This window comes from Apis mellifera, linkage group LG1, assembly GCF_003254395.2.
Source record: "Apis mellifera strain DH4 linkage group LG1, Amel_HAv3.1, whole genome shotgun sequence".
Classification (NCBI taxonomy): Eukaryota; Metazoa; Arthropoda; class Insecta; order Hymenoptera; family Apidae; genus Apis; species Apis mellifera.
Genome location: NC_037638.1, coordinates 25113161 through 25129274, shown reverse-complemented (window position 1 = coordinate 25129274; position 16114 = coordinate 25113161). Strand labels below are relative to the sequence as shown.

The 16114-nt window shown below is 17.7% G+C and overlaps 8 protein-coding genes across 11 annotated transcripts; 5 read left to right on the top strand and 3 right to left on the bottom strand.

Moving 5' to 3' along the window:
- Nucleotides 1-108: 108 nt before the first annotated feature.
- Nucleotides 109-1054, bottom strand: LOC107965571. The gene is made up of 2 exons (XM_016916524.2): nucleotides 791-1054; nucleotides 109-417 (listed from the first exon to the last, which is right to left on the bottom strand). The coding sequence occupies exons 1-2, from the start codon at nucleotides 1045-1047 to the stop codon at nucleotides 162-164; spliced, it is 513 nt and encodes a 170-aa protein (XP_016772013.2). The 5' UTR covers nucleotides 1048-1054; the 3' UTR covers nucleotides 109-161.
- Nucleotides 1055-1865: 811 nt separating this feature from the next.
- On the top strand, nucleotides 1866-3436 carry LOC727199 (probable NADH dehydrogenase [ubiquinone] 1 alpha subcomplex subunit 12). The gene is made up of 3 exons (XM_026442794.1): nucleotides 1866-2025; nucleotides 2255-2337; nucleotides 3009-3436. Exons 1-3 carry the CDS (start codon nucleotides 1931-1933, stop codon nucleotides 3248-3250), a joined length of 420 nt encoding a protein of 139 aa, XP_026298579.1. The 5' UTR covers nucleotides 1866-1930; the 3' UTR covers nucleotides 3251-3436.
- A 468-nt stretch (nucleotides 3437-3904) lies between these two features.
- LOC551469 (tetratricopeptide repeat protein 25) lies at nucleotides 3905-7981 on the top strand. 2 transcript variants are annotated; one of them, XM_016916040.2, is made up of 3 exons: nucleotides 3905-4090; nucleotides 4386-4518; nucleotides 7616-7974. In XM_016916040.2, exons 2-3 carry the CDS (start codon nucleotides 4399-4401, stop codon nucleotides 7916-7918), a joined length of 423 nt encoding a protein of 140 aa, XP_016771529.1. In that variant the 5' UTR covers nucleotides 3905-4090; nucleotides 4386-4398; the 3' UTR covers nucleotides 7919-7974. The 2 variants fall into 2 exon arrangements, with proteins under 2 accessions (XP_016771529.1, XP_016771524.1); XM_016916035.2 differs by lacking the exons at nucleotides 3905-4090; nucleotides 4386-4518 and adding an exon at nucleotides 6633-6929 and having other exon boundaries at nucleotides 7616-7981.
- Nucleotides 6265-6708, top strand: LOC107964012 (nucleolar protein 58-like). The gene has a single exon (XM_016916044.2). It carries the CDS (start codon nucleotides 6345-6347, stop codon nucleotides 6696-6698), a length of 354 nt encoding a protein of 117 aa, XP_016771533.1. The 5' UTR covers nucleotides 6265-6344; the 3' UTR covers nucleotides 6699-6708.
- A 187-nt stretch (nucleotides 7982-8168) lies between the features above and the next one.
- On the top strand, nucleotides 8169-10143 carry LOC411836 (exosome complex component RRP42). 3 transcript variants are annotated; one of them, XM_026442783.1, is made up of 7 exons: nucleotides 8169-8555; nucleotides 8673-8869; nucleotides 9103-9268; nucleotides 9380-9574; nucleotides 9687-9842; nucleotides 9943-10044; nucleotides 10127-10143. In XM_026442783.1, the coding sequence occupies exons 1-6, from the start codon at nucleotides 8499-8501 to the stop codon at nucleotides 10042-10044; spliced, it is 873 nt and encodes a 290-aa protein (XP_026298568.1). In that variant the 5' UTR covers nucleotides 8169-8498; the 3' UTR covers nucleotides 10127-10143. The 3 variants fall into 3 exon arrangements, with proteins under 3 accessions (XP_026298568.1, XP_026298570.1, XP_026298566.1); XM_026442785.1 differs by lacking the exon at nucleotides 10127-10143 and having other exon boundaries at nucleotides 9380-9542; nucleotides 9709-9842; nucleotides 9943-10063; XM_026442781.1 differs by lacking the exon at nucleotides 10127-10143 and having other exon boundaries at nucleotides 9943-10063.
- A 130-nt stretch (nucleotides 10144-10273) lies between these two features.
- On the bottom strand, nucleotides 10274-11593 carry LOC725712. Its single transcript, XM_006571462.3, has 4 exons — nucleotides 11443-11593; nucleotides 10986-11246; nucleotides 10785-10886; nucleotides 10274-10693 (listed from the first exon to the last, which is right to left on the bottom strand). Exons 2-4 carry the CDS (start codon nucleotides 11235-11237, stop codon nucleotides 10562-10564), a joined length of 486 nt encoding a protein of 161 aa, XP_006571525.1. The 5' UTR covers nucleotides 11238-11246; nucleotides 11443-11593; the 3' UTR covers nucleotides 10274-10561.
- Nucleotides 11594-12314: 721 nt separating this feature from the next.
- LOC725736 (probable oligoribonuclease) lies at nucleotides 12315-13636 on the bottom strand. Its single transcript, XM_016916486.2, has 5 exons — nucleotides 13564-13636; nucleotides 13068-13132; nucleotides 12838-12999; nucleotides 12536-12756; nucleotides 12315-12459 (listed from the first exon to the last, which is right to left on the bottom strand). The coding sequence occupies exons 1-5, from the start codon at nucleotides 13634-13636 to the stop codon at nucleotides 12315-12317; spliced, it is 666 nt and encodes a 221-aa protein (XP_016771975.2).
- Nucleotides 13637-14038: 402 nt separating this feature from the next.
- Nucleotides 14039-16075, top strand: LOC409229 (phosphorylated adapter RNA export protein). Its single transcript, XM_392753.7, has 4 exons — nucleotides 14039-14214; nucleotides 14468-15083; nucleotides 15195-15470; nucleotides 15558-16075. The coding sequence occupies exons 1-4, from the start codon at nucleotides 14101-14103 to the stop codon at nucleotides 15821-15823; spliced, it is 1272 nt and encodes a 423-aa protein (XP_392753.2). The 5' UTR covers nucleotides 14039-14100; the 3' UTR covers nucleotides 15824-16075.
- The last annotated feature ends 39 nt before the right edge of the window (nucleotides 16076-16114 follow it).

Genomic DNA, 16114 nt, shown 5'->3' with positions numbered 1-16114 from the left:
ATAATTTTATAAATAATATAAATAAAAAATATAAATAATAAGAAAATTTTATTTAATAAAAAAATAAAAATATATCAGCATAATTAATATTTCTAATATTTATTATATAACATATTATATTTATCACATTACACAAATATTAACTATAATTACGATTGTTTTTATTCATAAAGTTTTAATTTATCATATCCAGATTCTTGCATCTTTTCAAAAAGTGTTTTATAAGAAATTTCTAATAATCGAGACATCATCGATGGCAATGGCAGTTTTCTCTTCTCGATACGAATATTTTGTTGTTCTACGTGATCTTCATAAAGCTTAGCCATAAGAAGTATCATATATTTGCGATCAGTTAATCGTACAATATGACTTCCCATCACTTTCTCTAATCGAAATTTAACTGGTGGATAATTTATTCTATAACAAATAGATAAGATTTAAAAAAATAGTAATATTTTATTATCATAAACATTATATTATAAATTTTATTATTATGAGACGATATAAATTAACTTTTACATATATTTATACATATACATTTACGTACAAGGATTTAGAATCTATAATTATATTTAATATTATACAAATAATTTAATAATATTATTTAATTTTTTTTGTTTTTAACATTTTGTTTTTTTATTTTCTTTTTTATAAAACTTTTATTTACATAATTATTAAAATTATTAAAAAATATGTCTTGATTTATATATAAATTTTTAATGTAAATACAAAAAATTGAAATATATAATATAATAAAAAATTAACATGAGCAATAAAAATTATAACTTACGCATATCTTATATGTTCGGTTTCCCACCATTGTAAAGGAGCATCATAAGGATCGATGGCAGAAGTAAATACTGTTACATCTTCAGCTGGTTTTTTGAGTTTCTTTTGTGCTTCTTTTTTTTCATCATCTTTTTTATCCTCCTCTTCTTTATTTTCTCTTTTAATTTTATTCACTTTATCTGTATATTTCTTCTTTTCCTTATGATTATTTTTTTTCTTTTCATTATATTTATTTTTTTTTATTGTTAACGTTTGCATAGTGAAATATTTATTTTTGTCATTTGAAGTGAAAATTAATTAAAATTAATATTTACAAAAAATATATTAATTTTTTAAGTTGTTAATATGAATAAAATAATATGATTATTAAATTGATATTAATATAATTAAACTTAAATTTTGTAAATGAATATAGTAAATATATAAAAAACAAACGCATTCAAAATTACAATCTAAGAAATTTAAAAAAATTTATTTAAGAATTTGAAATAATGATATTTATAATAAATTAAAATAAATTAAATTTAGATATAAATAAAATAAAATTAATATTATAATAAATAATTAAATAAAATTTATTTTATTTAATATTTTTTAAATATTAAATAAATTAAAATATATGTATGGTAACATATAAATGTAAAAATAAAATGTTATTTATTAATACAACATATATTTTGATATATATAAAAATTATTTAAATAAGTATCTTAAAAATACATTTATAATTAAATTTAACTATTTATATATTTCTTTAAACTGTTTTCTAATATCAATACAATACAAAATATATATAATATATATATAAAGATATATATATATAAAAAATATATATATAAAGATTTAAAATTTTATAAGAAATATCTATTTATAATTTTCTTTTATTTAAATATATTTATTTAAATATATATATATTTTTGAAAATTAGACAATAATAAACAATAAACTATTTTAATTTATATTTTGATAAATTTATATTATATTTTCATAAGATTGATTATATATTTATAAAATAAAAAAGATATATAAAAAAGTATGCAAAGTTCTTATTAAAGTAAGACATCTATAAAATTTATATAGTTAAAGTCACATGTTCGTATGAATATATATATATGGTGAATGTATATCTTTAGAAATAAATATGGCGAAATATTTAGGAGTGGATAAAATTTATAATCTATGGAATATAATAAGAGCAAATGGTGGTATTTTAAATTCTGTTTATACTTTGTTCAGGTTATTATATATAATATATTATTATTTATTTAAATAGTATTTATCGTATTTATCAATTTTATTTATAATAATTGTCTTATTAAAAAATTCTATATTGGCAAATCTAATTTTATAGATATTTATAAATATAAAATTATTGATTTTGATTGAGTAGTGCAAATTATTTATTATATAAATATATAAAAATAATTTAATATGAATAATCATATTACATTCCAAATATTTTCAGAACGGATACTTTAAAAGCAGGTACATTAGTGGGTAAAGACAAATATGGAAACAAATATTATGAAAATAATTCATTATTCTATGGTAAGTTAATGAATAAATGATATAGATAATATGGTGATATAAGTTCATTTATATATAGATCATATATTCTATAGTCTGAAGAATATATCAATGATATATTGCATTAATTTAAAAAATAATTTATAATATTGCATTAATTTGTCTTTGCATTGTTCATTTATTTATGAAATTTGAGTTTTTATATATAAATATTTAATTATATTAATTAATTTGATTTTAATTATTATTATTTATTTCTTTATATTATATAAAAATCACTATTGTTGTTATGTATGTTATGTATGTGTATGTTTAAATTTGTTAAAAATAATATTTTTTATCTATTTGTACTATGTGAATTTTCAAACTTATAATAAACTTTAAAATATTAAAAATATACTAAAATATTATATATATTATTGTATATAATATATATATTATATATATAATATATAATAAATATATATATATATATTATATTAAATTATCGTTATATTATATTTTCTTATTTCAATTAAATAATTATCATTATAAGAAATATATTTTTTTTTACAAGATTTAATTAAAAAAAAAATATTAAATAAAATATTAATTTTATATTAATATTAAATTTAGTTAAAAAAAATATTATTGAATAAATTTCTTGCAAAATTATTTATAATTAAAGTTTTTATTATTGTTATATATAACAGGTAGGAATCGATGGGTGATATATTCTGAAGCAGTTTATTTGGATTATGATGGATCTCAAGTCCCAGCAGAATGGTTTGGATGGTTACATTATAAAACAGATTTAATTCCTTCTAAAGATTTAAGTCGGCCAAATTATAAATGGATGGCAGATCATAAACCAAATTTAAGTGGTACCAATAAAGCTTATATGCCTTATACTACTACAAAACCAAAAATTATACCATGGAAACCATCACAATAATATAGTATAATTTATTATATAGAGTTGCTTAAAGTAATTATAATGAAAACAAAGATAATATATAATTAAATGTAAATAAATTACTTGTATAAAAAATATTATAGTAAACCTTAATATTTATAACCATTTAATATGTTTTTATTATTGACTAATTAGTCGTTATTAAAATCTTGTCTATCGATAAAATTTTGTTATATACTTTCTTATATATATTTTATATTAAATTTCAAATTATTTATTTTTACATTTTTTATTAAAATGTAAGTTCTTGTTAAATAATTTTAAAAATAAAAAGTATTTTATTCAAAATTTATTATTTTATAAATTTTAATTCTATTAAAATTATTATTACATATGTATAGTATTTTAATAATAAATTAAAAACTTATTTTAATCTAAAAATCTTTAAATTTATGAAGTAAAATAAGCAATATTTATTTAAATGTTTTTTATTTTAATGTTTAATAATTATATTCTTATCTTTTTAATAAAATTAAAATTTTAAAGAATTAATATTAATTATTTAGTTTTATAAAAATTAAAAATATTATATACCATAAGAAATATAATTTCATTAAAATTATTATAATTTATAATACAAAATATAATATAAAAATAACGAAGACAATATTCGCGTTTTATTTATTGATAAAATGTCGTAAAAAAATAGTCATCTTTATTCTCTCTCTTATTACTACTCTCATATTGATTAATCTTGATTAGCAAGAGTAGGGAGACATATAAAAAGTATAGACAGAAAAGTTTAGAATGTAAATTAAAGTTTATATCATCTATAAGAATTTATATCAAAAAAATAAAAAAATAAAAAATTTATTTTATGTAAGTAGAATTATAAAAATCACTTGTTTAAAAAAGTTATTTTTTATTTAAGGGTAATTTAAGGATGAATGACATATTAAATGTCTATAAAAAATAATTTTTTAATATATTTTTTCTTCTATAAATGTATTTTTGTTAAAATATATTTTGATACTTTAAATATTCAATAATTACTTTTTTTTTATTTAAGTGCTTTATTCAATAATATATATTAGATATAATTACAAAAATGTTGAATTTTCATAATTAATTATATATTAACTACATATATAAATATTTAACAAATGTATTATAGGTTTTAAATCAGTATGGTAAATCATGGCAAAGTAAAACATTTCATTTCAATAGAAAAAAAATTATTTGTAGATGAAGCGATGATCCATATAAAAAATGGCAATTATAATAAGGCTATATATCTTTATAATAAAGTAAGTTTTAATTCTTAAAGCATTTTTATTGCATATTTACAATCATAAAAAAATATAAAAATATTTCTCTCTTGATTTTCAATAAATACATTGAAAATATAAATAAAAAAATATAAAAAATTATATTTAAAAATAATTAGAAATAATTAATTAAATTATAATAAGAAAAATATATAAAATATAATAAATATGAATAAATAAATAAACATAGAAATATAATACAAAAATAATATATGAATACAAAAATAAAATATGAAATTACATAAAACAAAAATATTATTTAAATAATTATTTAAAAATATGAAAAATTGAATTATGAATTTATAGTTATTAATTTAGTTATTAATTTTCATATAAAATTGATTATTTTTATTAAAAATTATATAATATTTTTTAATAAATTATATAATTTATATATTATATTTAAAACAAATTTAAAATATTTAAGACAAATATATACTTTAAATATTGTACATAAAATTGTATTATAATTGTATTGTATTATAATATAATATTATAATTATAATGTAATAAAATGAAAATTATGTATATTAATTATCAATTTTTAAAATTAATTATTTATTTTTTTAATATACTATATATATATTATTATTTTATATAGAATATATTATTAAAAAATATATATAAAAAATATTATAACAATGATGAAATGAATATTATTATTATTTATTTATAATGAATATTGGTTTATTATTGATTTTCTTAAATTCTTATTCTTATAATATTAAATAATGTAATCATATTGCAAATATCAGCAAAACATTCATATTAATTTATTTTTTAGATTTTACTATAAATCCATCAAAATAAGTAGCTCATTTTTTTTTATTAATAAAATATTATGGAACAACCATTAAAAAATATTTAATAATTTATTCTATAATAAGATATTTAAACATAATAAACTAAAACACTAAGTATGTTATGATTGAATTTGATTTTTTATTTTTTGTTTAATTTTTTGATATCTATCTTATCCGTCTATTATATATATCTTTTATAATATAATATAATATAATAATTTAATTTTTTGTATAAATAAATAATAAAATATGTTTTAATGTAATTAAAATAAATGAATATTTTTTTACATGTATTCTATGAGAAAGCGAAAAATAAATAAAATTTTTTTAAATAAGACTTCATACCATAAATTAAGAAACAATTTCTACCGAAGAAATTTTCGAATGTCGACAGCTAAACTAAATGGTTTCTGACAAGTATTAAAATTGCCTGAAATTCTTTTATACATATATGATCAGAAATTTTCGTATGTTGAATTGTCCGTATTGTTGATTGTTTCTAAGGAAACAAGCCGTCTTCACAAGGTGTCGATAACCACACGTCTATTCCACACGCAATACACGAAACTAGTTTCTTATTTCTTTATCGTAAATACATTAAGTATATTCATTCAATTATAATTTATAAAAAAAGACCAAACAACTTCAGTGATATTTTTAAATATTTTCTAAATAATAACATATATATATAAATAATAGTTAAATACTTCTTAATAATAAAATATTTTTTAAAAAAAGAAAATAAATTAAAAAAATATATAAAAAAGTATATTAAAAATATAAATTTTTCTTTTTATTTTTTCATTCAACATTAATCTTTTTTTTATATTTTATAAATTTATTAAAAAGTTAAAAAAAGATTTAAAAAAAATTTAACTTCGTTATATTACCATATATATAACTAATATATAATACCATATATAATACTATATATATAACTAAAAAAAGAAGAATAAAAAATAAGAGAAAAATTTAAGATTAATTATAAAAATATAAAATCAAATGATGAGTGATATAATTGCATCAGAATTTACGAACACGCACAACGCCATCGATTCGAAAATTATGGGTTTCTTAAATCCAATTATGCACCATCATGATTTATTACAAAGTTACGTGCGAGCGCTCGCGGAAAATATTTCAAATTCAAAACAGTCTGAGGAGGAATCGGATTCAAATTTTAGTAAAATCTCATCTTCTTTAGAATTTTATCCCAATACTGAGTCTACCGATAATAAACAGAATTATATTAATAATGACAAAAAGAAGAAAAAGGATAAGAAACAACAAAAGGAAAATAAGTCTAATAAATTGTCAATTGAATCAGAAATGAATATTCAAAAAAAAAAGAAATGATATCGACAGAGTAATGATGCTCGGCGTCAAGAAGAAATATATACTGATAAAGATCGTGCCGCCGCAGTAAATATGGGAACTAAAGATATTAAACAATCATTGAAAATAAAGCAAAAACAAGATCGCAATTTACAATTGCCAGAAGATACTGAGCCGACAGCTATATTAGCTTTAGGATTGCGTGAGATGCGAATTGGTGATGTTAAAATAGCAATGAATTGTATTAATAAGGTTCTTGTTGATTCTCTTCTCTTTTTAATAGAATATATTATTTTTATTTTTTCGATACAATTTTGATACAATTGTTTATCAATATGTAATATTTAAAGTTTATTTTTAAATATTCGGTTATTTATTATATTATAATTTTTTTTTATTAAAATATTTAATAAAATACTTTATTTTAATAGAATAAAAAAAGATCATTATCAAATAAAAATCTTATTTTAGGATAGGAAGCTAATTAAAACAATTTAATAATTAATTTCTCAAAAACTAATTATATTTGAGAAATTTCAATTGATATTCTTATCTTAATTTGTTTTATTATTAAATTTTAGCAAAATATAAAATTCTATTTTTTTTAGTAAACAAATATATTTATATCAGCTATTTATATTTACATTTGAACGCAAAATTTTTTATAATTTTATATAAATTTTAAATTTTATTAATGAATATATTTATTTATTAAATTAATAATTATATATATTCATATATATATATTCATATATACATCATATATATATGCCTATATGTATATTAATTTATTATATTTACTGTAATTATACATAAAATATTAAAACAAATCATTTACAAAATTACTTTTATATAAAATTAAAATTAATATTTTAAATATAACATATTTAATTATATATAGTATAATTATAATTAATATATACTATTGTTTTCACTAGGCATTGGATCTTGAGCCAAATGATAACAATGCATTAATAGCACGAAGTAAATGTCATCTTTTATTAGGAGAACCACAAAAAGCATTGCAAGATGCAGAAAATGCATTACAATATAAAATGAAAAATGCAAATATGGCTAATGCAATATATTGTAAAGCAGAAGCTTTATATTATCTTGGTGATTTTGAAATGAGTCTTGTATATTATTACCGTGGCATGAAAATCCGTCCAGAATACGGACGATTTCGTCTTGGTGTGCAAAAAGCAAAAGATGCAATAAAAAATATATTACATAAAAATTAAATAGTTATTTTATAAAAATATGATTATATTAATTGATTATAAAATTTTTTTAAATTGAAAATTTTAAGAAATTATTAATAAAATATAATAAATATTTTTAAAAATATTTATGGAAAAGATAAGAAGAAATATTAATCTTAAAAAATTATATCTTATAAAATATAGTGTAAAAATTTAAAAAATTTGATATGTATACATATATACACACATAATTTATTTATGTACGTAAATGAATGAAAATATTTTTTTATTCGTATTATAATCGATATGTAATAATTCATGTTTATAAATACTCGCATAAAAAAGAATTTATTCTAAGATTTATATTCTATAAATAAATTAACTTTAATTAATAATTAAATATTATTAAATATTTTAAATAATTTTATAATTAAGAATAATATATTTATGACATTAATATTATTAGAATGAAATATATGTATTAATATATTACTTGTAGGTTAGATAACCTCAATTGCATATTTGTAATAACATTGTTAAAATTATTTATTACACTTGTTTCTTAAGTGTAAATATAAGATTAAAATTGTTTAAATATTTAGAAATTAAATATTTTATAATGGCAGAAGTTATTTTAAGTTCTGGTGAAAAAACTTTCATTCTTCATGGAATAGATGTAAGTAATAATAGATATAAAAATAAATTTGTATAATTTGTATGATTTATTCTTATAGCAAAAATTATTTTATAATTACTTATAATTATATAATTTTTTAATTTTTTAATTATAAAGGCAGACTTTAGAAATGATGGTAGGCGACAATGTGAATATCGATCAATGGAAATTGAAACTAAATTAATGCCACAAACTCATGGATCAGCAAGATTACGTATAGGAAATACAGATATACTTGTTGGCATCAAAGTAGAACTTGATATACCTCATGCTGATAAACCAAATGAAGGAAAATTAGAATTTTTTGTTGATTGGTAAATAACATTTCTCTTATAATTGAATATCTTAAATATATTTAACATTTCTTATTAGTTTTTAAATAATTATTTTATTATTTTTTTTTAATAAGACTTTAAATTTACTTATTTAATTTTAAATAAATACATTTTTCTTAATTAAATTTGATAATTTAATATATTAATTAAAATAATAAATATATTTATTTTAACAATTATTTTACATTGATTATAATACTATGATATTTTAGTTCTGCTACTGCAACTCCAGCATTTGAAGGAAAAGGTGGTGATGATTTAGCAACTGAAATAAGTAATATTTTAACAGCTGCTTATCAAACACGCAATGCTTTTGATTTGAGAACATTATGTATTTTACCTCATAAAAAATGTTGGAAAATATATGTTGATGTCTTGGTAAATAAAATTAAGCTTAAATATTAATATTTTTTAACATTTAAATAATTTAAAAATAAGAATAATAATTTTAAAAATAATTTATATAATTTAAAAATGATTTATATATAGATTCTTCAGTGTGGTGGTAATCTTTTTGATGCAGTAGGAATTGCAGTCAAAGCTGCATTAAATAGTACAGAAATACCAAAAATCACAACTGCAACTCTTGATGGTGGAGAACCAGATATTGAATTATCAGATGATCCTTATGATTGCATTCAATTAGATACGAGTAATTATCCAATTATTGTAACACTATGTAAAGTATGTTTTTTACTTATATTATTTTATATTATATTTTTATGAATAATTTGAAAAAATATTCTATTTTATTTAAAAATTATCTCTATTTTAAATTATTTAAATTTTATTATAGATTGGTGATAATTATATTATAGATCCAACTTTAGAAGAAGAAGTATGTAGTGCAAGTAGTATAATCATGTCAGTATTACCAAATGGTAAAGTCTCATCAATAATTAAATTAGGTTATGGAAGTATTCAACCTAGCACTTTCAAGAAAATGTTACAAGTAATAATTGTCCTATGTTAATTTAATTAAAATTATACAATAATAATAATAATAATAATATGTATATATGTATATATATCAATAACAAAATTGTTTTCAGATGGGTGAGAATATAGGGTTAAATTTAAATGAAAGCCTTATGAAAGCACTGAAAGAGGAAAGTCAACTTGGGCAAAGACAAGTAATAGGATTTCTTAGATAAATATATATATATATATATATATATATATATATATATATATATATATATATATATATATATATATATATATATATATATATATATATATATATAAAACAGATATAATTAAATATTTCAAATATAATTTCAAATATAATTTAATTTTAAATGTAAATTTAATTTTCAATTCTTGTCATTTATGTTGTTTCTATATGTTATATGTAAAATAAATGTTTTTTTTTTATGCCTATTTTAAATTTATTAATTTATTATTAATATGTAAACAAATAATTTTATAATAAAAAAATTCTTTAAGAAAAAAAACAAATATAATAAATAGAAATATATAATTTGATTTTCATAATGTTATGCTTTAACTAAAATTATAAATATATTTATAATATTGTTGAATTACTACTTTATTCTAAATAAAGTATATGAAATAAATATATATTCTAAATATTACTTAAAATATAAAGTAAGTAATGATATATGATAATGTATTTGAAATACTACTTGATAATAATTACAATAATTTTTATATGGGCGAATTTTCAAAATTATTTGTAGCAAATGCTTTTGGTTTTTCCAAACCTTTATAATTTTTTATTCCTGGAATTGCTGCATCACGTGTATTTATTTGTCTCCAACCAGATTGTTTCATCCAAGTCTATAAAAAAAATATATCATGTTCAAAATCTTAATAAATTTATATTAATAAATTTCTTATTAATATATATATTAAAAAATTTTTGACATACATATGTATTATATTTGAAATAATACCATCCACAATAAATTCCAACAATAGTCATTATAAGTTTGGATGTTGTATTACGTATAACAACTGCAGGTGTTTTACCCTAAAATTAAATAAAAAATTCAATAAAAATAAAATCAAGTAATATTTTTTTTTTAGTAATATGACATAATATAATAAGAAAATGATTTTATCTACTTACTATAAGAGGACTTAACAATGCTTCAAATTTGTTAAAAGGTAATTTATAAAACCTTCGAAATGGATTATACAATTGCTTATAATATTCCTTTGTCATTAGTGGCTCATCTGGTGCAAGATTTTGACTTTTAAGAAATCGTGCTCTCCATTGACGTTCTTCTTCTAACATCCCAATCAAACGTTCTCTTTCATTAGTTACACGACCACCGATTGACATTACTTTTACATCATTATCAGATTTAGAAGGTGCCATTATGATTAACTAAAAATTATAATAATGTAATTCATATTAAATAATTATTAATAATTATAATTACAATTGATATTATAATTTATTTTTATAAAATATAAAACATATATTTTAAAAAAAATAATAAAATAATATTAAAATTTTATAATTTTTATATATAATATATATACATAAAATATATATAATTATTTATAAATTTGATACTTGCAATGGAATAATATAAAATACACAAAATAATTAAATGAAATTATATAAATGTTAAAACAACTTATGTTTTATCAAAGCTAGCTACAAATATTGCGTCACAGAATATATATTTGATTATAACCTCTAATTTATTTAGCAACCATGCGCATTACGTGTCTATTAGTTACGAATATAAATTCACCAGAAAAGATTTTCAGAAAGAAATATTACATTATACTAATAATAATAACACTTAATATTAAATTTTTTATTTAAAAACAATTATTACAATTAATAAAGTATTTGTACAATAATATGTTATATTTTTAGTATTTTAATTTAAATTTTATTGAATATGAAAATTTATTAAGATTTGAATATTAGTTGTAAATATTTTGATGTTTTATTTTTTTAGAGTTTTATAGACTATGCTTGTGTTTATATTAAAATTAATTTCTATATAAATATTTTATAATTTTTTAATTGATTTCTTATAAGTAAAAAATCTTATAAGTAAATATTTAAATTAATTATACATATAATTAAATTCATAATATTATTTTATTTTGATTAAGCTAAATAATTTAATTAAAAAATATATATAAAAAATTTTTTTATAAAAGTAAATATAAATTGGTTCTAATAAATTTATTTGTTTAATTATGCTTTTTTAATCTTTAAATTGAATAAATTTAATTTAAGAAAAAAAAATTTTTTCTTATTTTATATTTTTTAATATTCATTTTTTATATATATATTAATTCTAAAATTTGTATATGTTTAAATTTAAATAAAAAGATTTTATAAAAAAAATTATTTTAAATATTAAACATAATAATTAACAAATGTTACTTATTATTTTGGTATTATAAAATTGTTTTTATAAAATTATATTTATAATTTCATATTATCTTGTAATATGTAAGAATTAAATATATTATTTTTATAATACTGTAATTCCTTTATACTTTCTTTTATATCAGATAATGCTCTATGATTATGATCTTTTTTTAAAATAGTTATATTTATATTCCATCTCCTGAAATTGATATAATTATAATCCATTGAATATATAAAATATAATACATCAATAAATATATGTAAAATATACATACTTAATTAGTTCTTTAATAGTAGAAGTATCAATAATTCTATAATGTAAATAGTTATTAACTAATGGCATATATTTATGTAGAAACATACGATCTATATAGACTGAACTTCCTGCTAATGGACATGTCGCTTCTTTTACATATGTTTTTAAATATTTTAGTAGAATTTGCTCAGCATCCTGTATAGTAATTTTACTTAAACGTGATTCATGAATTAATCCTGTCTAAAAATATAAATATAGATTTATATATTATTATATTGAAACTATATATGTTTGTTATTTATTTATGTCATACAAAATTACTTTTTGATGAGTTGCTAAACACCAATCATTCATATTATTTAATATTTCATCTGATTGATGTATGACAATATTTAAATCTTTGCTTACAGTTTTTAAATTTTTGTCAGTAATTACACAAGCTATTTCTAAAATTTGAGATGTATTTATATCAAGCCCACTCATCTGAAATATACATAATAAACTAAAATGTATTCTATTATGTGAAATATATTTAATAAGCATGAACATACTTCCATATCTAACCAAACAATATAATCATTTTTTTGCACATTTGTAGAGAATGTAGGTGGTTTAGCTGTTTAAAAAAATTTTTCAAGATTTAATATATATGCAAAGAAATTTAATTTAACTTAAGTGATAAATAATATTTTTTAGATAGATTTAAATTTGTTTTTGTTATAAAATTCTAAATGATTCTTTTTGCTACTAATAATAAAAATATAATTATAAAAGTAATTGTAAAAATGTAATTAAAAATTAAGATTTGTATCTTACAAGCATATATTTTTTTTTAAAATAAAAATTTTAATAATTATAAATATATATTTATATATAGTATTATTAAATTAATTATTTTATTATATATTTTAAATATTCACTATTTATAATGAATATTTAATATTTGTCGTATAGTTTAAACAATGTTTTGTTTCATAAATTATTTTTATTTTATTTTTATATTATAATGTAATTAAAAAAAATATATAAAAAATTTTTAATAAAAACCATTATATAAATAATGTGGAATAATTAGTTGAAAATAATTTTTCGACCACTTTAAAAAAGATATAAAAATCATTTTTGTTTGCAATAAATTTAATTCTTTTTTTTGGAAAAAATTTAATAATTACAGAAAATATATGAAATTGCAATTTAAGTGTAAAAGTCAAAAGATAGGATGCGAGAACTACATCTATAATGTAAATTATACCAGTATCAAAAATTTAACGATAATAAAATTCACTATAAAAAAATGATAATATAATACTATAAATTTATATATATTATTATTATAAGTTTATGTTATTAATAATAGTATTAATAGTAGTATTAATAATAAATGCAAATTTTTAAATTAAAATTTAAATTTATCTTTTTATTATATATAAAAATTTATATTAATAACCGAAAATCAAATTGATTTATAGAAATCACTAAACAAAATGTAGAGAATACGTAGCGATGGTGGCGGCAATGATGGAATTGTGAAAAAAACTATCATTAAGATTGCATAGAAAAAAAGATCTTCTACGAAGGTAGTGTATGATTATAGTTTCATTCAATAATTATTTATTGAAAAAAAACGTAATTTTTGAAAAAAGAAATATGGAAGCAGAACCTTTAGAACTTGAAGATGGTGAAGTTATAGATAACGAGGTAAAGAAATATTGTATAATTTTATATTTAATATGAATCTAACCTATTTTAATCATAAAGATTAATCATATTCCAATGTGAAACTTTGTAGTTAAATTAGAATTACTTTAATTGAATATATTATTTGAATAAAGTATTTTTTTATGTTATTTTAATTATTATATTGCAAAAATTTTTTATTTTGTAAAATCAAATTAATTTTTTATAATTTTTTATAAGTTATATTCATTAATTATAATATATTTTTATTTAGACAAGCGATATTGAAACGTATAATGTTCTAAAAAGACCTCATGCAGTTTCAAATAAAGAAGAAAATGTAAAAATGGGTTATAGTGATGAATCTGATGATTCTGCAGATTCTGAAAGTGATTCTGATTCAGATTCTGAACATATTAAAAGTAAAAGACCTAAATTAAAATTAAGACGTTCAAGAAGTATGACAAAAAATTGGTCGGACAAAAATGATAAATATAAAATATGGTGTACTCAATTACAAGAAGAATCTTTAACAGAAGATCTAATATTATGTGGTGTAACAAAAAAACGGAATCAAGAACGTAATGTTGAGAGTTATAACATTCCACATCATTATTCTTATAATGGTACATGGAATATGGAGCATCGCAATAATAATAGTTCAGAAGATGAAAAAGATGGAGAAAAGAGACTGACAAATAAAAGAACAAATTCAGATAGAAATAATATTAAATTGAGATTAGGAAAGAAACGTAATTCAATGGATATAGATAATCAAAAAGGAATTGCACGTAAAATTGCAGATTTAAGTACAACAGTTGAATCAACTGATGCAGATGTTGCTACTGATATAACATCAAAACTTAGTGAGAAAAAAGATCTCCTTATAAGTAAGAAATTTTTTGTTATTTCAAATTATATATTAAATTTTTTGTTATTTTAAATTATGTATATATATATATATATATATATATTTAATTATTTAAATCTATATTTTATAGGAAGAATTGTAGATATAATTGGTAAAGAAAAAGCTATTGATTTTTTTCAAAAAACTAAAAAGATTGAAGAAGGAGGTGGTATGTTAATAATGAATGGATCTAGAAGAAGAACTGCAGGAGGTGTATATTTATGGTTAGTGAAAAATGATGAACACATCCCACGAGAAAAAATAAGGGAGATATTTTATTATGATAAAAAAGAACACGCTGAACAAAGAAAAGCTGATGCTGCTGCAAGAAGACAAAAAGCACAAGAATTAATAAAATGTCTAGAAAGTAAGTTATTTTATTATATCATAATAGAAAGAAGAATAAGAATTTTTTTAAATATAAATATAACAAAAATATATTTAATGTTTATAGATGGTTCAGAAAAAGATCTTCCTGCTTTACTAACAAAAGCAGAACTTTCTACAAGAGAAATTGCAGAAGAAGCAAGATTGAGGCGTGGAGAAGGCATGGATAGAATGCCAATGGATTCTGATCGAACAATGACTAATCCGCCACCAAGTCCTGTAACAGATGATCCAGATCATTCAGAGCATTCACTTGTACAAAGGCATGTTCAAAACTATGGAGATGATTTCCTTGATATTGGAATAGACATAGACAGTATGGAAGTACTTTAAAATATTACTTTGGAATATGTATTGCGCAGATAATTTGTACAAAATGAAGTTCTTTACAAAATATCTATACACATATATTATGTGAATATATTTTACATAATTTGTACGTTTGCCTATAATATATACAGATAAAAATCATGGATATGATCAAATATTGATCAATCCAAATCTATTGCAACGACGTTCCATATTGTGATAAAATAATTTATCAAGTGTACATATTATGGTAATATACTTTATTATTTTCTCAAATTTTGAAAAACAAAAAATATTTGTATACTCTTTTTTTTA

Excerpts from the sequence above, each read along its gene's own strand:
- LOC107965571 (XM_016916524.2), bottom strand. The coding sequence starts at position 1,047 with ATGCAAACGTTAACAATAAAAAAAAATAAATATAATGAAAAGAAAAAA. Across the intron at positions 418-790 it reads ACCGAACATATAAGATATGC|AATAAATTATCCACCAGTTA; the intron begins GTAAGTTATAAT and ends TATTTGTTATAG.
- LOC727199 (XM_026442794.1), top strand. The coding sequence starts at position 1,931 with ATGGCGAAATATTTAGGAGTGGATAAAATTTATAATCTATGGAATATA. Across the intron at positions 2,026-2,254 it reads TCTGTTTATACTTTGTTCAG|AACGGATACTTTAAAAGCAG; the intron begins GTTATTATATAT and ends AAATATTTTCAG. Across the intron at positions 2,338-3,008 it reads AAATAATTCATTATTCTATG|GTAGGAATCGATGGGTGATA; the intron begins GTAAGTTAATGA and ends TATATATAACAG.
- LOC107964012 (XM_016916044.2), top strand. The coding sequence starts at position 6,345 with ATGATGAGTGATATAATTGCATCAGAATTTACGAACACGCACAACGCC.
- LOC551469 (XM_016916035.2), top strand. The coding sequence starts at position 6,771 with ATGGGAACTAAAGATATTAAACAATCATTGAAAATAAAGCAAAAACAA. Across the intron at positions 6,930-7,615 it reads CAATGAATTGTATTAATAAG|GCATTGGATCTTGAGCCAAA; the intron begins GTTCTTGTTGAT and ends TGTTTTCACTAG.
- LOC411836 (XM_026442783.1), top strand. The coding sequence starts at position 8,499 with ATGGCAGAAGTTATTTTAAGTTCTGGTGAAAAAACTTTCATTCTTCAT. Across the intron at positions 8,556-8,672 it reads TCATTCTTCATGGAATAGAT|GCAGACTTTAGAAATGATGG; the intron begins GTAAGTAATAAT and ends TTAATTATAAAG. Across the intron at positions 8,870-9,102 it reads TTAGAATTTTTTGTTGATTG|TTCTGCTACTGCAACTCCAG; the intron begins GTAAATAACATT and ends ATGATATTTTAG.
- LOC725712 (XM_006571462.3), bottom strand. The coding sequence starts at position 11,237 with ATGGCACCTTCTAAATCTGATAATGATGTAAAAGTAATGTCAATCGGT. Across the intron at positions 10,887-10,985 it reads CATTGTTAAGTCCTCTTATA|GGTAAAACACCTGCAGTTGT; the intron begins GTAAGTAGATAA and ends ATTTAATTTTAG. Across the intron at positions 10,694-10,784 it reads ATTTCAAATATAATACATAT|ACTTGGATGAAACAATCTGG; the intron begins GTATGTCAAAAA and ends TTTTTTTTATAG.
- LOC725736 (XM_016916486.2), bottom strand. The coding sequence starts at position 13,636 with ATGATTTTTATATCTTTTTTAAAGTGGTCGAAAAATTATTTTCAACTA. Across the intron at positions 13,000-13,067 it reads TTGTTTGGTTAGATATGGAA|ATGAGTGGGCTTGATATAAA; the intron begins GTATGTTCATGC and ends TGTATATTTCAG. Across the intron at positions 12,757-12,837 it reads GTTTAGCAACTCATCAAAAA|ACAGGATTAATTCATGAATC; the intron begins GTAATTTTGTAT and ends TTATATTTTTAG.
- LOC409229 (XM_392753.7), top strand. The coding sequence starts at position 14,101 with ATGATTATAGTTTCATTCAATAATTATTTATTGAAAAAAAACGTAATT. Across the intron at positions 15,084-15,194 it reads GAAAAAAGATCTCCTTATAA|GAAGAATTGTAGATATAATT; the intron begins GTAAGAAATTTT and ends TATATTTTATAG. Across the intron at positions 15,471-15,557 it reads ATTAATAAAATGTCTAGAAA|ATGGTTCAGAAAAAGATCTT; the intron begins GTAAGTTATTTT and ends TAATGTTTATAG.